This window comes from Sapajus apella, unplaced genomic scaffold, assembly GCF_009761245.1.
Source record: "Sapajus apella isolate SASKATOON/1434 unplaced genomic scaffold, GSC_monkey_1.0 scaffold61, whole genome shotgun sequence".
Lineage (NCBI taxonomy): Eukaryota > Metazoa > Chordata > Mammalia > Primates > Cebidae > Sapajus > Sapajus apella.
The window spans coordinates 7,266,394-7,288,151 of NW_022437001.1; the positions used below are offsets into that span (position 1 = coordinate 7,266,394).

At 41.3% G+C, this 21,758-nt stretch overlaps 2 protein-coding genes across 9 annotated transcripts in view; one reads left to right on the plus strand and one right to left on the minus strand.

Moving 5' to 3' along the window:
- ZNF827 (zinc finger protein 827) overlaps positions 1 to 4,278 on the plus strand; it is a 178,567-nt gene extending 174,289 nt beyond the window's left edge. For 2 of the 6 annotated variants that reach the window (XM_032246457.1, XM_032246458.1), the window contains one exon: positions 274 to 4,278. In XM_032246457.1, the coding sequence (XP_032102348.1) occupies positions 274 to 1,093 (820 nt within the window). In that variant the 3' untranslated portion in view covers positions 1,094 to 4,278. The remainder of the gene's footprint in view (positions 1 to 273) is intronic. The other 4 variants (XM_032246460.1, XM_032246463.1, XM_032246462.1 and 1 more) reach the window with 4 other exon arrangements.
- Positions 3,321 to 21,758, minus strand: part of CUNH4orf51 (chromosome unknown C4orf51 homolog) — a 68,202-nt gene continuing 49,764 nt past the window's right edge. For all 3 annotated transcript variants that reach the window (XR_004259322.1, XR_004259321.1, XM_032246464.1), the window contains one exon: positions 3,321 to 6,330. The gene's annotated coding sequence lies outside the window, so the exon portion shown is untranslated. The remainder of the gene's footprint in view (positions 6,331 to 21,758) is intronic.

Genomic DNA, 21,758 nt, shown 5'->3' on the forward strand with positions numbered 1-21,758 from the left:
CTGCTCCCCTTCCTGAGAGCTGGCATTGGCTGTGCTGGCCAGGAGACCCAGCATAGGCTGAGCGGCCCTCGCCAGAGCTGCTTGTCAGTGGGGACTGCTCTGTCAGCAGGGGAGCCAAAAAGGGCTGTTCCACCCCTGAGAGGCGGCAGGGCTGGGCTGGGCAGGCCTCAGACACTGGGGGGCGGTGTGAGGGAAGGCTGGTGAGGAGGGGAGAAGCGGGGCTGCCTCCAGACCGTCCCAGCTGAACCTCCCTTGCGCTGCTTCCCCCGGCAGGTGCCCATTCTGCATTTATTCCACCAACCGCCCCGCTGCCATGGAGTGCCACCTCAAGACCCACTACAAGATGGAGTACAAGTGCCGGATCTGCCAGACGGTGAAGGCCAACCAGCTGGAGCTGGAGACGCACACCCGGGAGCACCGCCTGGGCAACCACTACAAGTGCGACCAGTGCGGCTACCTGTCTAAGACCGCCAACAAGCTCATCGAGCACGTGCGCGTCCACACCGGGGAGCGGCCCTTCCACTGTGACCAGTGCAGCTACAGCTGCAAGCGCAAGGACAATCTCAACCTGCACAAGAAGCTGAAGCACGCCCCTCGCCAGACCTTCAGCTGCGAAGAGTGCCTGTTCAAGACCACACACCCTTTCGTCTTCAGCCGCCACGTCAAGAAGCACCAGAGTGGGGACTGCCCCGAGGAGGACAAGAAGGGCCTGTGTCCAGCCCCCAAGGAACCGGCCGGCCCCGGGGCCCCGCTCCTGGTGGTCGGGAGCTCCCGGAATCTCTTGTCTCCCCTGTCAGTCATGTCCGCCTCCCAGGCTCTGCAGACCGTGGCCCTGTCGGCAGCCCACGGCAGCAGCTCAGAGCCCAACCTGGCACTCAAGGCTTTGGCCTTCAACGGCTCCCCTTTGCGCTTTGACAAGTACAGGAACTCAGATTTTGCCCATCTCATTCCCTTGACAATGTTATACCCCAAGAACCACTTGGATCTCACATTCCACCCTCCCCGACCTCAGACTGCGCCTCCCAGCATCCCCTCGCCCAAACACTCCTTCCTCGCCTATCTCGGACTGAGAGAAAGAGCAGAGACTGTCTGAGGGCAGCCATGCTCTGTACCAAAAAACAAAGAGACAAAGACAAAAAAAAAAAAAAAACCCTCAAAACTTAAACACAACCCCAGCAGGTGTATGTTGCTGCAAAACCTACAGGCCCGCATGGGTCTGAAACATGTGTACTGTATATCTTTAGTAAGGAATAGAGAATTGGCTCTGTGTGTATACCTATTGCATTGACCTGAAAGCTGCTTTATCCAATCTTCAGAGAGGTGACCTACTGCATACTTCTACCTTCAGAGGCATGCCTCCCCAGCCACCCACTCCCACTCTCAGCCCTTCTCCGTGCTTTTCTCTGAAAGGAATCTTGTCTTGTTAAACCCTAAAGAGAGTGTCCTTAATAGCAATCAGCACTTGTAAGCTTGTATACCGGTGCATTTGGTTTTCTGTTGGGTGAATGGGGGTGCGTGGGCGTTTGCGGATTCTGAAAGAGAAAGCCGTGTGTCGCGTGCCGTGACATTTCTATTGCACATTCTTTGTACTGGCTTCTTCAACAGCGATGAACGTTCTTTTCCCTCCTGGGCGGTTCATCCACAGCTGTCTCACCCTGTGCTCCTTCATCACCTTTCCCTCTCTCTTTGACGGCTACAGAGTGGTAGGGCCTGGTGCTTAGTCGATGAAGGAATGGTAGACATCTGCAGTGCTGCTGGAGATTTCCGCCAGAGCTCTGGAGACCCTGTGCTCAGATCTTCTCTGGTGATGAAGATGCGAGGAATCAAGTGACTGATCTGGAAGAAATATCTCGCAGCACTGCAGCTAACATCACAGAACTTAAGTGTATTTTGTGTGTGTGTGCCCACACATAGACAAATGTGGAGGGTCCACACACACACAGCGCATCATTTTTTTAAGGGCAGATTATATATATATATGATGTATTAATTCAGTGGTTACCATTTGTTTGCAGGAAAAAAAAAATGTATGAGTGAAAAAAATTTATGGTTGATAAATCCAGCCAAGGAGATTAAAAGGGGTTTGGATAAATTCTGGGTATAAATGCTCAGACTAAAAAAAAAGAAACGGCAGTTTTGCACAGTGCTATGGTCTTGCACTAGTTTTTGTTTCTCATCTGAAAAAAAAGAAAGTAAAATAAAAGGAAGAAAATGTACCTTTTTTATGGAATGAGAAGACTGTATGTTTGAAGATTTAGCCACAACCTCTTTGACATATAATGACGCAACAAAAAGGTGCTGTTTAGTCCTATGGTTCAGTTTATGCCCCTGACAAGTTTCCATTGTGTTTTGCTGATCCTCTGGCTATCGCGGTATTCTCCATGTTATTAATAACTCTGTATTCCATTTTGTTAACGCCTGGTAGATGTAACCTGCTAGGAGGCTAACTTTATACTTATTTAAAAGCTCTTATTTTGTGGTCATTAAAATGGCAATTTATGTGCAGCACTTTATTGCAGCAGGAAGCAGGTGTGGGTTGGTTGTAAAGCCCTTTGCTAATCTTAAAAAGTAATGGGTGATTTTAAAAGAAAAAAGGAAAAAAAATCTTTGGCTGAATATGTTCATTGCTTGTATTTTTAAAACAACAGAATTTCCAGTATGAAACAGGCTGAAAGAGCAGGAAGAAATGTTCTTTGTATCATAATGGGAAGTTTGGAATATAAAAGTTTATATATTATTTATCTATTGGAGAACTGGTGTACAGGAGGAACGCGTTCTTTCTGTGTTGCTGTTTTCCATCATGTGTTATCCTAAGAGTTGGTTTTTTTTAAAATCTGTTTCACCAGGGGAAAATAAAAGCATCCCTAATATTCTTCCTCTAGTCAGTTTGCTTTGCTGAAAGCTCCCTGGAAATTAGTACAGTTCTACAGGAAGCCAGAAGACTGTACTGTCTGTCCACACCATGCTCTCCCCAGCCCCCTCCATGCCAGTCCCTCCTCCCCACACCCAGCAGGTATGCTACACCTCCTTTTGCCAGTCACCCGCCGTGGATGGGGAGCCTGCCTGGTGCCCTGGCAAACCTGTTTACACTAAGGAGATGCCCACAGGGTCAGGGAGGCCAAACCAGCTAGGGCGGGAAGCTCCCAAACCCTCAGTCATTCTCCAGCAGAGACCTTTGCTCTTGGCCAGGTTTGAAACGGTGTTCAACCTCGCCACGTCAATGTCTCAGTAAAAGACACTAAAGATAGTTATGGACAATACACTCCAAGAATTCTGGGCTTATGGGTGGGATGGTTTTTTTGTTGGTTTTTTTTTTTTCCAAGTCATGTCTTTATTCAAGTCATGTCTCTATCCCCATATAATGGAGAATGTGCCACTAGGCTAATAATATGTTTTCAAAATTACAAGTTCAGTGATGACAGGAAAGGGCTATAATCCCACAGAGGCTGGTAGAAAAGGTGAGTAACACTGAAGCACCAGTGGGTTAAAAACCTGAAAGGGCAGCCCTGACAATTCGGACTATAGGTTTTACAGCATGCCACTTGTGCAATAGGAGGTCTTAGGGTTGAAACTTTCAAGAACAAGAGGGGTGAAGGAAGGAGACGTTTACTGCTCAAATGCCATGCATTTCACTGCTTGCCACTGAACTTGTATTTGAATGACTTAGTAATGCTTAATATAATTGGGCAACTTTTTTAGCACTTTGGAAAGAGTCATCAATCTTTCTGGTAAATTATAAAAGTTTTCTGAGTGAGAACAGGTGTGTTGGGAGTTTGTTTGACTTTTTATATTATTATTGTTATTAATAAAGAAAAAAATCTACAGCATTTTTCAGACTCCACCCTAGAAAATATGTACCCCTGAATTTGGTTTGCAGTTGATACTCAGGGAAGGATGTATTCCATAGATATCCTTTCCGTGTAAAACACTAACATCTTTGAGAAATTCACCTACCAACTAACTTCAGTTGTTTTCACTATGCATTCTTCAATGAAAGCTAGCTTATTTTTCCATATAGTAATGCAGTTAGGGTTCTCAGCACTTTCTTCTGTCCTTTTTTTAACTCTTCATATTATGTTCAGATGATCATACTGTCAAGGTTTGTGTACATTACTGAAAATTTGTATTGTATAAAGCTTTTTGCATTACAAGGCTGTACAGGGTCATTTTGACAGTAACTGGTATATTCCTTTGCATCTTATGTTGCATTGCCAATTTCTAGTGTATCCAGTTTGAAAGTATAATATACTCTAATTAAAAAAAAAAAGGTTGGCTATACTCTTGTTTCTTTTTCTTTTTTGGTTTGCCATCCTTGACTGCTTGTTAGGCTCAGGTTTTTGTTTTTCTTGCTTTGTTCTGGTTTTTTACTTCTCAGTGTATCAGATTTCAGAAATGTCCACTCCTGGTTATAACTGTCACAAAATTCAAGTGTTGAACAGCCATGGTTACAAGACAAACTGTTATTAAGTACATCATTAATGGGCATTAAGGTTGAGAGCATATCCATCATTCAGGACAGTGGTAGGCCAGCTCCTTCCTAAAATTACTTAGTGACATTTAAAAGTGTTCACCAGCCCTGTCCTCTCCTGCTTAACATCATTTTGTTGACCCCATAGCCAAAGGGGGGAAAACAGATGAATAATTCCATTTATCTTAATGAAGCTGAGCAACTATGAGATTTTAATAAGCGGGAAAATGGTATGTTTGGCAAACTAAATAATAGTCTATCCAAATGCAAGTAATAATAGTTCACCATTCAAGGGAAGGTAACAGAGAAAGAAAGTGAGACCACAGACAGAGCGAGAATGAAATGAAAAACACGCTAAGTTCAAACAATTTTTTTAAATCCATTTTGTTCTATCTATTTGAGACCTTTCCATGAATCCATGATGGTTGACAAAAATATATAAAGCAGCAGAAGAGACTGTTTTGCCTGGTTTGTAATTTGCATGCGTATAAATATAATGTCCTTTGCTTATTTCAAGCAATTGTGAACCACTTCACTCTAACATTTAAAAAGATCAAATTTACTTTTTTAAAAATGGGATAATGTAGGAGAAGCCACTTTGAAAATGGCCAGTCAGTAATTAAACACTATTTTATCCTTTATTTTTTCATCCAATAGCTATTTTTTAGGTTATTGAGTCAAATTCTTTAATTTGGTTCCAATACTAATTTTGTTTGGGGTGTCTGGAAATATTCAAATAAACCAGACGTCTTTGATTTTTGCTAGTGCTACAGGCAGGCGTGGCTTCTCATTTTTATACACATTTTTTTTTTCTTAAACTCCACATCTACCTCATATTTTCCCTGTGGTTGCGAATAGCCAGCAATACAAAGAAAATAATCAACAGTTTAGTAATCATTTCCCCAGAAACGGGCCTCCAGTGACTGAGAAATGGTCTGGAAACAGAACTGCTCATGACAGAACAGACCACATCCTCTCCCATCTTGCCTTCCCTGGAAAACATGGCACATGGACCTGGGCATCTTCAAGCCAGTCATGGGGCCTTTGTTTGAACTTTAATCCAAGTACAATTAGATATTTTTCCTATTGTCATGCTACATAAATACAGTTTAAGCTAAGACTCAAAGCCATGTTTTCTGTAATATGTCCACTGCCGATGGATTGTTTGGGGGCCACCAACAAACTATGCCTGACCATTTAACAGAGCTGCCTCACTGGTCTAGAGGGAGCAAGGAGAAATAGCAAGCCATGGTGAGCACATATGTCCCCTTACCCACAGTCAGAAGCATCGCAGTAGAACCCCTGCCTGCCAAAGGTCATGTAGGGTTTGTGAATAATTTGAAGGGGAAGACACATTAGTCACCATGCTTTCAGTCTGTGGGGATGAAGGAGCGCCAAGAGGTGCCTAGTGAGATGGAAGCGGGTAGCCGCTGAGTGATTTCATCAGTGCTTCCAGAAGACAGAGAATATAGAATTGGAACGCTGCCCAGCAGTAGCTTAGAACCTGTGAGCAAAATCACAAGATAAAATAGGTCCCTTGGAGATTTAGGATTCATTCTAAGGAGCCATCTATCACAGATATTCAAGATACTCCAGCCAATATTCTTGCTTACATCATTCCCTCAGAATAGAAGAGTGCCACATAAAATGAGGTTTATTTTGGGAATAACTACAATTAACTAAGCAGGAAAATGCCTGTAAAACAGGCCCCAGGGTAAGTGAAGTGCAGTGACTCCCAGAAATTGGGGCACCCTGCTTTTCCTCGTGCAACATCTGAAAGGTGTCAGGTTATTTATTAATCAAGGCCTCTTCTTTATGAAGTTGTAGAGCTTCAGTGCATAATTCTTCCTTTGTAGTTGAATCTGTAAAACAGGAAAATGCACATCTTGCTCACGTTAATAGGAGGTGCAAAAGGGAAAAGAAAAACCAATTGCTATATCCCCCTGGAATTCCTTTCTTGTACAGCTAAGTATTGGTTTATAATTCTTGGTTTCCAGTAGAATTATAAACCTAGAGCAGAGAATCTACCTCAATTCACACTTCAAAATCAATTCCCCCTACACAACTCCCTAAAGGTGTTTTTTTTCCCTGTATAGTGAGAAAATTTGGATTACTTATAACTTTTGTCAACCACAGGGGACATTACCATGCAGTCAGACTACCTGAGTTACAAACCTGACTCAGACACAAACTAGGAGTGTGATTATGACATACCATTAAGCATCTTATGAAAAGAGACACTGAACTAAATGATCTCTAAGACCCCCCCCTTCCTACTTCTAATACAACATATCATCAACTATGGTTCTACAACTTGTTGTAAACAAGAAAAAGGCTTTTGAGACAGAGATGGTTGCAAGGCAGAATCCTTATAAGGCAGTTACAGCAAAAATGGCACCTCAACATTTTCAAGCCACAACAGGCTCAGTGAAAGGAAAAAAAAATGGCCAAAAAGATTTTTCTGCTCACTTCATGTTAGGAGAAGTTTTTCTTTTTTTTTTTCTTTCTTTGTTTCTTTTTTTTTTTTAGGCAGAGTCTCAATTCTGTTGCCCAGGCTGGAATACAGTGGCATGGTCTTGGCTCACTGCAACCTCCACCTCATGGGTTCAAGCAATTCTCCTGCCTCAGCTTCCTGAGTTACAGGTGCATGCCACCACACCCAGCTAATTTTTGTATTTTTTTTAGTAGAGACGGGGTTTCACCACGTTGGCCAGGCTGTTCTTGAACTCCTGACCTCAAGTGATCCTCTGACCTTGGCCTCCCAAAGTGCTGGGATTACCAGCATGAGCCACCCATGAGCGACCAGCTTAAAGTTTTTCTCTTCTGATTAAAGCTAAATCTCCATGCCTGGATTGCCTGCAGTCATCTTGAGGGTGGCTTAAATGTATTTTGCTGAACTGTTTGATCTAGTTTGATGAGTTAGGGGTTTGCCAAATGGATGGAGAGGCTTTGCCCTGCCCACCTTCATCTCTCCAACTCTGCTCCCTCCATTTCCCACCCCAATTGCTTGAAGCCGAGAGGAGGTCGTGTCAATGACATCTGACCATAGCTGGCTGCTACAGCAGAAGGTAGAATGAGGTGAGTCTGTGAGGTGCGAAACAAGAGGTGTCCAATAAAATGATCGTATTTGGTGTGAATGTTGCCATGTTTTTAGTCAATGTTGATTACCCACCCACCCTGCTGGGTTAGCTCAAAGCATTTCTCCTCCACTCCTGGCCCCCCACTCCTGAGAAGGACTGATGGGCTTGGGCAGAGCTAAGGACAGCACTGTGTCATGATGCTAATAAATGGAGGCGTTGGCACGTCAAGAGGCAGGCAGAGCCTTCTTATTCATGAAGCAGGGTCTCTTTAGATTCCTCTCATATTGGGGGTGTGTTTTTTTTATTTCTCTGAAGGGATGTAGCTCTTCTAGGAGTTCTTAGGGAGAATCCACGGGAGAGAGTTGTGCACTGCCATCCCCATAGCTTCCTTGACCTAGGAAAGCCACATGGTAATCAAAACAGGGCTGATAGGAAGAAGTTACTACCCAGGCCTTGGCAGGAAGCCTCAAGCCCAAGTGAAAAGGCATCTCAGTGGCTCTCCTAGGTTCAGACTCATCATGAAACGTGTTGTGAGCCATACTCCAACTAGGAATTAAAAGATTACATTTGTCTGGCATCTTTTCTGTGTATGTAACTCCCTCAGGAACATATAGCTTCCTTAGGAAGATGGGGCTGGACAAAGAGTAGTTGCACTCTTAACAATTAAAAATTAAAATATTCAGTATAGGGGTTTTGTCTGTTTCTTCCCGTCTTTGACACACAACTAGCAGTTGTTTTACTAGCATCAAGGTCATCCAGGAAAACATGACCCCACCAAATGAACTAAATAAGGCACCAAAGATCAATCCTATAGAAATAGAGATATGTGACTTTTAAGGCAAATAATTCAAAATAGTTGCTTTGAGGAAACTCAAATAAATTCAAGATAATACAGAGAAGGAAATCAGAATTCTGTCAGACGAATCTAGCAAAGAGATGAAAATAAAAAGAATCAAGCAGAAATTCTGGAGCTGAAAAAAATGTGATTGACATACTGAAGAATGCAGCAGAATCTCTTAATAACAGAATTGATCAAGCAGAAGGAATTGTTGAGCTTGAAGACAGGGTATTGGAAAATACACAGTCAGAGGAGACAAAATAAGAAAGAATAAAACATTCCTACAAGATCTAGAAAAAAGCCTCAAAAGGGCAAATCTAAGAGTTGTTGGCCTTAAAGAAGAGGTAGAGAAATAGACAGGGGTAGAAAGGTTATTCAAAGGGAAAATAACACAGAACTTCTCAAACCTATGGGAAGATACTAACATTCAAGTACAAGAAGGTTATAGAACACCAAGCGAATTTCATCGGAAGAAGACTACCTCAAAGCATTTAATAATCAGACTCCTGAAGGTCACGGATAAAGAATGGATCCCAAAAGCAGCAAGAGAAAAGAAACAAGTAACATACAATGGAGCTCCGATATGTTTGGCAGCAGACTTTTCAGTGGAAACCTTATGGGCCAGGAGAGAGCAGCATGACACATTTAAAGAGCCGAAGGAAAAAAAAACCTTTTACCCTAGAATAGTGTATCTGGTGAAAATATCCTTCAAACATGAGAGAGAAATAAAGATTTTTCCCAGACAAACAAAACCTGAGGGACTTCATCAACAATGGAACTGTCCTACAAGAAATGCTAAAGGGAGTTCTTTTCAGAGAAAAAAAAAAAAGCATGTCAATGAGCAATAAAAAAAATCATCATCTGAAGGTACACAAAGCACTGCTAATGTAAATACATGAAAAAAACCCTGCATATTATAACTCTGTAACTGGTGTGTAAACTATTCTCATCTTAAATAGAAAGACTAAAAGATGAACCAATCAAAAATAATAAGCACAAAAATAACTTTTCAAGACATAGATAACATAAGATATAAATAGAAACAACAAAAAGTTAAAAAGTGGGAGATGACATTAAGGCATAGAGTGTTTATTAGTTTTCTGTTTGCTTGTTTGTTTTTTTAGGCTAACAGTGTTAAGTTGTTATCAGCTTAAAATAATGGGTGATAAGATAGTATTTTCAAGTCTCCTGGTAACCTCAAACCAAAAAACAGATACACACAAAATAAAAATACAAACAAAAAATAAAATAAAAAGAAACTAAATCATATCACTAGTGGAAAAAGTCAGCTTTTCTCTAAGTTATGGAACACAACAAGGATGCCTACTTTCACCGCTGTGATGCAACATAGTCCTGGAAGCTGTAGCTACAGCAATCAGACAAGAAAAAGAAAGGGCATCCAAATTGGAAAGAAAGAAGTCAAATTATCCTTGTTTGCAGATGATATGACCTTATATTTGAAAAAACCTAAAGACTTCATCAAAAAACTATTAGAACTGATAAATTCAGTAAAACTGCAGGATACAAAATCAACATACAAAGTCAGTAGCATTTCTATATACCAACAGCAGTCTGAAAAAGAAATTTAAAAAGGGATCTCCATTTATAATAGCTACAAATAAAATAAGATAGCTAAAAATTAATCAAAGAAGTGAAAGATCTCTACAATGAAATAATACAACACTGATGCAAGAAACTGAAGAGGACAGAAAAAAGAAAGATATTCCATGTTCGTGGATTGCAAGAATCAATATTGTTAAAATGTCCATACTAGCCAAAGCAATGTACAGATGCAATGCAATCCTTATCAAAATACCAATGACATTCTTCAAAGAAATAGAAAAAATAATCAAAAAATGTATACAGAACCACAAAAGACCCAGAATAGTCAAAGCTATCCTGAACAAAAAGAACAAAACTGGAGGAATTACATTACCTGACTTCAAATTAAACTACAGAGCTATAGTAACCAAAACAGTACAGTACTGACATAAAAAGAGACCTATAGAACAGTGGAACAGAATAGAGAACCCAGAAGCAACTCCAGACATCCATCTACAGTGAGCTCATTTTTGATAAAGGTGCCAAGAACTTACCTTGGGGGAAAAGACAGTCTCTTCAATAAATGGCACTGGGAAAACTAGATATCCATATGCAGAAGAATAAAACTAGACCCTTATTTCTCACTATATACAAAAATCAAATAAAAATGGATTAAAGACTTGTATCTAAGACATCAAAATGTGAAACTAAAAGAAAACATTGAGAAAACTGTCCAAGACACTGAAGTGGGCAAAGATTTATTGAGTCACATTCCACAAGCACAGGCAACCAAAGCAAATATGGGCAAATAGCATCACATCAAGTTAAAATATTCTCCACACCAAAGAAAACAAACAAGTGAAGAGCTGACCCACAGATTAGCAGAAAATGTTTGCAAACTACCCATCTGACAAGGTAATAGTAATCAGAATAGATAAGGAATCCAAACAACTCTAAAGAAAAAAATTCTAATAATCTGATTTTTAAATGGGCGAAAAATTTGAACACATATTTCTCAAAAGAAGACATACAAATGGCAAACAGGTTTATGAAAAGCTGATCATTGATCATCAGAGAAATGCAAACCAAAACTACAATGAGGTATCATCTCATCCAAGTTAAAATGGCTTTTATCCAAAAGACAGGCAATAACACATGCTGGTGAGGATGTGAAAAAAAAGAACCCTAGTACAATGTTGGTGGGAATGTAAATTAGTACAACCACCAAACAGAACAGTTTAAAGGTTCCTCAAAAACCTGAAAATAGAGCTACTATATGATCCAGCAATCTCTTTGCTAGGTATGTACCTAAAGGAAAGGAAATCAGTATATTGAAGAGGTATCAGCACTTCCATGTTGCTTGCAGTGCTGTTCACTATAACCAAGATTTGGAAGCAAGCTAAGTGTCCATCAACAGACGAATTAATGAAGAAAATGTGGTAAATATACACAATGGAGTACTGTTCAGCTATAAAGAAGAACGAGATCCAGTCATTTGCAACAATATAAATGGAATTGGAGATTGTTAAGTGAAATGAGCCAGGCACAGAAAGACAAATTTGACATGTTCTCACATATTTGTGGGATCTAAAAGTTAAAACAACTAAACTCATGAAGATAAAGAGTAGAAGGATGATTACCAGAGTCTGGGAAGGATTGTAGGGGGTTAGGGGGAAGTGGGGACGGCTATAGAAAGAATGAATAAGGCCTAGTATTTGATAGCACAATGATGTGTCTTATAGTCAATGATAATCTAATCATACATTTTATAAGAACTAAAAGAGTATAATTGCATTGTTTGTAACACAAAGGACAAATGCTTAGGTGACGGATACCCCATTTACCCTGATGTGATTGTTATGCCTTGCATGCTGTATCAAAATATCTCATGTACCCCATAAATATATACACCTACTGTGTACCCATTAAAATAATTTTTAAAGACAATATGTTTCATTTTTTTGTACTATTTAATATAAAACCAGATTGATGAAAATAAAAATTAAGGGTCAAAGAAATATTTTAATCAGGAGACCTCCTTGCCCATGTTTTCTACAATTAAATAAATGGGCATAGCAACGGATCATCAACACACTATTAGTCAAGGCCCCATCTCTTTATGGCATCAGGCAATAGACGTAGGAGCAGCAATAGTGAAATATTCCAGAGTTGTGGTTACAATTAAGTGGGCAGAGTAATCTGCTGAAGGACTTTACAATTTGGTTTATCTGTCTGTGGACAAGAAGCTAAATGTGTACATGCAAGATTTTGTGTCATAGAATCCTGTGTTTAAATACAAGCCTTTCACATTACCCATAATCCATCACTTCCCTCATCATTATTCTCTGTTCCTGTTCTTCACAACCCAAAGTTTCCATCCCAGTTGAACATGTTCTAAAGAAAGACCCAGCCTACCTTACCAACCATCTCTCTCTCCCCGATTCCCCCTCTACCCTAACTATGATCAATGTCTTCCTCTCCTTTTTGTTTATTATTTAATGAGCAACAAATATATGGAAAGTCATGTGTTGGCAGCTGATAAGGAATGGAGATAACTGAGATATCTGTCCTAGCTTTAAGGAGTTTACCAACCAATAGAAGAAATGCACATCTGAGCATATGAATTATAATACAAAGAAAAATACACATAAATTGCTGTGAAAATATTGAATAAAGAATGACAGATTCTAACTGTGGTGGGAGGAGGCTTTATGGAGGATGTAGCATACAAGCTGCAACCTAAAGAATGAGTGGGATTTCCATAGACAGAAAAATTGGGGAGGGCATTCCAGATTGAGGGAACAGCTTGAGCAAAGGCAAGAAGGTGAGAAATTGCTTGGTGGATTCTGTTGTGCTAGAAGATTACAATGAAACCAAACAAAGACAGCTTGTGTAGGGCTTCAGATCCCCGTCAAAGAGACTGAATGCCTAAACTACTCTGCAGTTAGTAAGAGCTAGCAAAAAAATTTAAGGCGAATAGCATGAATTAGACCTGCATTTTAGGAAGATAATTCTAGCAGCACTAAGAAAGTCCTATGGTTTGACTCTCCCAAAGTTCATGTGTGGAAAACTTAATCCCTAATGCAGCTATGTTGAGAGATAGTACCTTTAAGAGGTGATTAGCTCATGTAGTCTTTGCCCTCAGAAATGGATTAATACCATTATCACAGGCGTGGCTTTGTTGTCCCAGGAGCAGGATCTTCATAAAAAGATGAGTTGAGCCCGCTTCCCCTTCTCTCTCTGATGCGTTCTCTTGCCCTCCCACCTTCTGCCATGGGATGATGCAGCAAGAAAGCCTTCACAGGATGCTGGCCTCTTGATCTGAGACTCTCCAGCCTTCAGAACCATGAGCCAAACAAATTTCTATGTATTATAAATTATAGCATCTCAGGCATTTTGTTACAGAAACACAAAACAGACTAAGACAGAAAGAAAGATTCAAAGGCAAAAAAGGCAGATAGGTGAGGTATGTTCCAAATGTTCTAAATTGAAGTCAGCTTCTTCTCCCTTCAATCTGACCCTTACCATGTATTTCTTGCTCCAATAAGGGCACACCTGTCCTCCAACTTACCTACACTATCAACGTTGGAGTCAGCTTTGTCCCCTTTTAGCTCTCCCACTTCTTTTTCTTCCTCTTGCTCTTTGGACAGTTCATCCATCAAAGAGCTCTGTTTATTTTATCTGCCAAATATTTTTATGACTCTCTCCTGTCTTTTCCACTCTTCACATCCTTGTGTAGGTTCTTTGCATCTTCACCAGGTGGATCACAATAGTTGCCTGTCTAGAAAAAATGCTCTTGTGTAGAAGACTGAAAATGCATTCCAAAGCTCAGGAGAAAGCTCAGGAAGAGACTTGGAACAAAGACGATATTTGAAGACAGTGAAGAAGGTGGGAACACCATGGAAGCAACAGCACCAGCAACAACCAGCAACAATAAAGGCACCAATGACAGAATCTTCGGAGATGGCTTTAAGGGAGAAACTTTAAGGGAGGAGAAGAAAAAGGAGGAGGTGTCAACACAGGAGAACGAGAAGAAACAAGAAGTTGGAGAGAAACACCACATCGCTAGAAAAGCCAAGGGCAGACAGACTTTTATGTGAAATTGTACAGAAGGATGAGTAGAGTGAGGCTGAATCTCATAGCCTTTATCAATTTGAAGGCCTTTGGTGATCTTTAAGGATGCAGATTCAATGACAGGTTAGGAGTAAAAGCTAAATTCCAGTTGGTTAAAGAATGAGTAGATGGTGAGACACTGGCAACAAAGAGAAAAGTCTACCCTTCTACTGAAAGAAATAAAATTAATGCAGCCAGGCGCAGTGGATCATGCCTGTAATCCCAGCATTTTGAGAGGCCGAGGCAGGTGGATCACTTGAAGTCAGGAGTTTGAGACCAGCCTGGCCAACATGGTGAAACTCAGTCTCTACTAAAAAAAAAAAAAAAAAAATCGGCCTGGCATGGTGGCAGGTGCCTACAATCCCAGCTACTCAAGAGGTTAGGTAGGAGAATCACCTGAGTCTGGGAGGCGGAGTTTACAGTGAGCCACTGCACTCCAGGCTGAGTAACAGAGTAAGACTCTGTCTCAAAAGAAAAGAAAACAGAAGGAAAGAAAAGAAAAGAAAAGTTAATGCATCCTAGCTTTTGCGAAAAGACCCCAAATCTTTCCTTCTCTCTAAGGGAAATCTAACCTTTTCCAAAACATTCCCTTCTTCACTTTCCATTGAAGAAGAGTAAACTAGTGGCATTATAATCTCCAGTCACATTCCAAACCAATTTTCCGTATCTTTGTTTTTATCAAGTCCTCCTTTGAAGTGTAGGCCATCCGTCTTCATACCATCCCTACTATTGCTGCCCACCAGGACCAGTTTGTTAGCCAAACACATTCGCAGGAAAACAGGGCTACACAGATAAAATTTAGTACCTCTCCTCCTAAATACAAAGAGTCCAAAAAAGTTAAAAAAGGAAAAAAAGAGGTCAAGGGATGACAAGTCGCCCTACCCCTCACCCCTCTGCTGTGGCAAGAGTTATAAAATAAGTATTCAAGTCTACAAAAATGAAGGATTAGAAGGGAATATGATCAGCCCATAAGAAAACATGATGGATGTGGCCAGAGAGCCCAGATTCAGTCACTAAATTCCAGAATATTAGAGCTAAAAGGTAAACCTTGAAGCTTCAAAGAGATTGTTTATATTGGAGCCCGGACCTCATGTTACCCTGACAAACTGACCTTTTCTAATGCATTGCAAGCCTGACCTTTGTGAGGAGGAGAGATCTCAAACTCTAGGCTGCACACCACTTCAGCCGTGGAGAAGGCAGCTCCATAATCCTGCCCACGCTTGCCGCCGCCTCACCAATGGGAAAAATAACTCTCATCAGATAGAATGAGAGGAACGATACTGGGTTTTATGAGATAGAAATGAAATAATCTGTTTTTTATTAACTATCATGAGAAAATTATTAGTGCATGCCAGAAACACAAATATAAACATTTTCATATTGAAAGCATTTACTCTGAAGGAGACCATCTGGTAAAGCCTTGCAGACCACACTTTGAGAAGCAAAGCGTGTGTTGCCATGGTGGGCTCTTCCATAAAAGTGGCAAATTCAGAGGAAGTGAAAATGTAAGGGTTTTGAAGGGAGTACTTTGCAGTACTGACATCTGCTAGATACTTGTCACATGTTCTCTAGAAGTGGACCTGCTTTTACAAATGCTGTTTTATGAAAACCTATATTTTCAAAACAAGGGGTGGTTATTATTCAGAATCCCTCTCTTTAAAAATGGATTTTTCCTTGGGTACTGAATTTCAGAAGGGTATTTACATAATGTATAGAGCATTAATTGTTTATCATAAAGGTTGGAGAAAAGATGAAGAGGACTGTAAGAAATCCCATGAGTTAAGAGCCACAGTTAATTACAGATTAACTACAAATGAAAAATACAGCATTTGAAATTATAAAGTAAATGCACAGTTCTTGTTTTGTAAAATGCAGTTTTGAAAACCTCACATTGTGGGTTTGTTTTTTTTTTTTTTCAGAAAGGAAGAAATATCTATAATTTGGAAAGCATTTCACCCTCTCTGGAGACAGATAGAGCCCTAGTTACACATAAACTGAATGAAACTTTACATTCTAGAAAAGAAGAAATGCTGATGGCAACTCGAAGAAACACCCAACTCCCTTGAAGATCCACATGAACCAGTTTCACCTGGCTGCCTTCCATTGTCAGCAGACTCTGAACTTACATGTGTTTGCATCTTTTGTCTTCATTTGCTAAGAGATGCTACTGCTGGTTGAATATCAGTTCCACGTTGAGCCTTTCCCAAATCTCCCTCCTCTAGGTCACACTGCATCCCTGCTTACTCAGGCAGAGACTGCATATCTCAAATTCTAGTGAGAGTAGCAGCATCTAACAACTAGGAGCTCAGTATTTGTCAGGGGTGCTGGGCTGCAGAGACTCAATCTCTACCTTTTCGTCAGGAGAATAATTCAGATTCTACAGACGACATATGTTTACCGTCTCGTTATATCAAACGCTTTAGTGTGGAGATTAGAAGCAGAGGAAAAAGCTCTCAAGGAATTCAAATCTCCTGGGAGAATTTGGCCCCTCAATAATTATTCTATTGTCCTTACACTTTTAAAAGTTTAACAACTGTTTTTAGTGCTTTCTAAAAGGTAATACATGCGCATGATAAAATAAAAGCTAATTCAATGTTGGATTATGTTTCAAGAACAGAGTGAAAAGACATAATATAATTTTGTTTGTATCTCCTGCCTTCATTTGTTCAGAGACTCTATTGTTGGTTGAACATCAGTTTGTGTTTGAGCCTTTCCCAAATCTTGCCACTCTATGCCACACATTAACTCCTATGGGTGGACTAAGACAATCTATGGAATGAATTCCTCAGTCTGGAGTAGTAAACTTCTGGGACAGAGCTTCACATTCTAGATCTTTAGCTAAGAGTCCTAACCTGCTATAACTTTGGTCACTGTACAGCCTTTTCTGATCAAAGCTCTAATTTAAACATGACAACTCATCTGGTGAGAAATTAGATTACTAAATGAGTGGACAAAGTATTTGTGTCCGCTTATAAGCTATTAGCCGTAAAAGAAAATGTTTAGATAGGTAGATGACAAATGAGTAAGAAGGAGAGTTATAGAGAAACAGCGGGACTTTAGAGCATCTAACTCCACCTCATTCTGCAAAATAATCCCTCATTATGTAAAAGAAGAAACTGTAGCCTGGACAGTGTGAGGGAAGGGAAGAGAAGGAAGAAGGACAGAATGAAAGAAAGATATTTGCCTAATCATTAAAAAATAATTGCTGGCCAGGTACAGTGGCTCATGTCTGTAATCCCAGAACTTTGGGAGGCCAAGGCAGACAGATCTCTTGAGCCCAAAAGTTTGAGACCAGCCTGGGCAACATGGTGAAATCCCATCTCTAACAAAAATACAAAAAATTAGTCGGGTGTTGTGGTGTGCACCTGTGCTTCCAGCTACTTGGGAGGCTGAGGTGGCAGGATCACTTAAGTCCAGGAGACAAAGGTTGCAGTGAGCTGAGATCATATCACTGCACCCCAGCCTGAGTGACAGAGCAAGATCCTATCTCAAAATAATAATGATAATTGCTTATATAATTCATATTAGTTCAAAGCAGTCTTATGGTTCAATTTTGTGGTTTAGTATTAAACCACGGATACAACAATCCCACAGAAAAAACATAACTAACACCAATTTAAGTCTTAGCTTCTTCATAAAACACCAAAATATATATATACACACACACACACACACACACATATACACACACACACATTTATACACACACACACACATATATACACATATATTTTTTTTTTTTTTGAGGCAGAGTCTCACTCTGTCACCCAGGCTGGAGTGCAGTGGTGTGATCTTGGCTCACCGCAACCTCTGCCTCCCAGGTTCAAACAATCCTCCTGCCTCAGCCTCTCGAATAGCTGGGATTCTAGGCCCCACCACCATGCCTGGCTAATTGTTGTATTTTTAGTAGAGATGGGGTCTCACCACATTGGTCAGGCTGGTCTCAAACTCCTGACCTCAGGTGATCCACCCACCTCAGCCTCCCAAAGTGCTGGGATTACAGATGTGAACCACTGAGCCCTGCTGGGAGTATATTTTTAATATGCATCCAAAGAGCTTAAAAAGCTTCTTTACACATTTTTCTCTACCAAAGATGTGCTCCAGCAGGAACCAACCAACAAAGAATCTCTCCAAGCCTTACTCTGTTGCTCTCTCTATCACCCCTTAAAATTCCTCCAGTGCTCAGGCCACACAATTCCTTTCCTCTCTTCCTCAGCACTTTGCTACATAGATGAATTTAACCTTTCTGGTTTCCACCTCATATCTTAGAACCTGAACACTCAGATTGAAAGAGCCTATCATTACCAATAAGGATAAATTTTAAAAATAAATTCATACATAGCGATATCAAAACGAAACTCTGGAGCATCAAGATGAAAAAGACAATCCTAAAAGGTACAAGAGGACACAGAGGATTACCTCAAAGGCTTGAGAGTCAGATCAAAAGGAGACTGCTCATCAACCAAAGCAGTCTCAAGAAAATAATGGAATAGCTTAGAAATGCCCAGAAAAAATCAACTTGAACTTAGAGTTCTATAACAAGCCAAGCTAACACTCAAGCAGAGAGAGCAAAATAATTTCTCACACATATAAGCCCTTAGACAAACGTATTACCCACTCTGATGGACAAGTGAGGAAAAACAAAAGAAAATCTACCATGGATGTGCTCCAGCAGGAAGAAAAATGAATCCAAAAGGTGATCATGGGCTATAAGCAGTAAAGAAGAATGTATTCATGTTTTATTTGTGCAATTAGAAAGAAATCTTTTTTCAAAAGCTGGGAAGAAAAGAAGGTAATGATAATTCTTTATCTTTGTTTCCATTCCATTTTACCTTTGCATAATATGTCACTACAGTTTACAAAATGCTTTCTAACAAATTGTCAGTAGCCAGAATCACAGGACCTACAAAAATATGTTTTAAGAGGGCACTATGTTAGGACAAATATTAATTGCAATAAAACTTGGAAATGTGATCCCTGAGTCTAGTAAGATATTTCTTGCCATGGACACTGGCTGGCTTCTGCAATCGTTATGATGACGTCACTGGGTCTAAGAAGGGTTGATGAACGTGAAATTTAACAGATTTTTTTTTTTAATCTTTCTACCAAGTTGAACTAGATTATGGACTGGTAGATAAAGAGATGAATGGAGGTAAGAGCTATAATAGTTCAGATCGGCTGATACATTCAAAAGGGACTCACAAAATGTTCAGGCTCTGAGGTTTCTGGACTAGACAGGACTCTTGCCTCCAGGGTGTGGCAGGGAGGCTACTACTCTACCCAGGAGGCCTTCTAATGACACATCTTAGGTTCCCTAAAGGTGCCTGTTGAGAGGCTTATGGTGCCATTGTCTGTGTCATAGGCCATGAGTTTAGGGCTTGGAATCTCTCACTTGAACTTTTTTACACCATCACTGATGTGTGCCAGAAAAAGAGCAGCTGCCAAAAGGCAGACATTTTCCTGTCTCTAAAAATAACACACTGGCAACGCTTCAGGCCACTGTGCCAAGACCTGGCCCTTCCCAGGATAAACAATAGATTGCCAAGCCGATTGCAGGCAAATATTGAGTACTGAGGAATGTCTAGGTCCAGCCTGAAATGCCTAGGTCAGGGCATGTGCAATTGAAAGCCAGGAAGCCGGAGAACGTCCTCCCTCCTCCATAGTTGATGGAGAGCAGCTGCTGTGCCCAGCCCCGGACCAGGTGTGGCTGAGAGGAGGCCTCAGGTTACACCACAGACCTTGACCCAGCTGAGGTCACAGAGTCCCTACCAGGTCCTGCCCCCAGAGCCCTGGGGTACATGGTGACAATTTCAGGGCCTGTGAGATCCTGTCCAGAGAAAGCTCCCTGGGAAGGGAAGAGTTTCATAAGCATCCCTCTGCATTCATCACTCAGGGCTGTGCTCATCTCCTGTCAAAACCCCTCATGCCCAGCTGAGAGCCCTCACCTGCTAGACAAGGACAAGCAAAACCTCCTGAATGCCATAATACCAGCGTTCCCACTCTAATTGCCTCCCAATTCGTCAAGTCCTTCTACAGCACATGTTCAAACCCTCGTGCCTTGTCATTAGGGTTCAAACCTTCCTAGACCATAGCTTGACTTTTTCGCTGGTTTGGGGACTTAAGAAGGCTAAGAGGGAGTTAGGGGAGGAGAGGACCTAAATATAGCAAATATTTGCAGGCATAATCACTCCATAAACATGCTTCAGTGGAACAGAGTGTAGGGCCGACCCAGATGACGGATGTCACTCACCCAAGTGTCACATCATAAATAAAACTGAATGAGCCCATTCTCTCGCAGAACCAGAGTGACGCCTGTTCCCACTATAAATATTTATGAAGTCATCGTTCTCAAAAGGCTTTATTTTTCCAGGTAAGTACACTTTGAGGGAAAAGTTAAGCAGAGCTTTGCCTGCAATTATGGAATAGTCACCATAGCTTTTAAATGGGTATTCCATGGAAAGGAAAAGAAAAAGAGAATGGGGCTGCTGCACGGAGATCTCATTTATGCCATTCAAAGTTCATTCTCATTCAAAACATGACAGCTTTCTCTGGGATGACAGAAATCAGAAGGAGCTCTATCAGTCCCGTTCCACCTAGGCCTGTGTAATAAAGGGGGCACAAACAGATCCGTGTCACCCAAATTCCAGCCCCTCCCACCACCTCTGCTAGGAGAGACACTCTCCTTTGCATTCTCACTCTCTCAGGCTGTCTCTTAGTAACAGAAAAAACACACACCTCACCCCATTACTATGCTCATTTGAAAAGAATTCTCAGAATGTGAGGATGTGTGCCTGGGTGGCTCTCTGGGTGTCTATGCAAAGTCTACTAATTTTGCCCTTAGTTACTCTTCCTGATTGCAAGAGGAATGGCACCTCGGAAACCCTACTGGCATCTGACAAGCTTTTCCTGTGCCCCATGCACTCAGGAGGAGCAAACACCTCCTCTGGGCTTAGGAGCACACCAACAGTCCCCTTCTCCAAGGCACTGTGGCAGCTCCACCACTTGGAGCTCTCAAGCCATTGTCTCCACTACAATACATGCTAATTTTCATGTCACGCTGCAGCTTCTCTGTTATTCAACTCCTGACTGCACCAAAGGCCTTGCCCAAGTCCACCAAGCCTGTTTCTTTCCCAGGGATGGCCTTGTGCCTGGGCTTTCTTCCCCTCCAAACTCCGGAGTGGCCCCTGCTTTATCAGACTGAACTGGCTCTAGGAGAAAAGCTGATGATCATCCTGCTCTAGCCTCAGGGAAGTCTTGTTCCACAAAGAACAAGAGTCTCTGGTTTTGTGAAATGAGTCACAGGCTGCCTTGACCATGCCTATCTGGGGAGGCCAGGGCTGCCATGTACGGTCTGTGCTCCCTGCCACCCACCTCTTGCTGTGAGTCCAAGCTCTTTGCCAGGACAGCCTGAGTCATAAAACTCAGCACATTCCTCAGGCGTTGGATAGTCTTTCCTTGTTATTACTTTGCTTTTGTTTTATGCAGCACCTGGTTTCATTTTAAAAACCCAAATAAAAATCACACGGTCAGGGCGGGAGTGGGGAAATAGGAAGAAAAGCAGAGAGCTGTAACTCCCCAAACAGGGAGGCACAGAGCAGGACAGGGATGGGACTGCAGCTGATGGGCTGGGGAGAGCCAGGATGTGCCGCTAATGAATGGGTTTGACACAATCTTCCTTGCTGTATATGATAAAGCACTTGTTGCCTAGGTTTCTTCC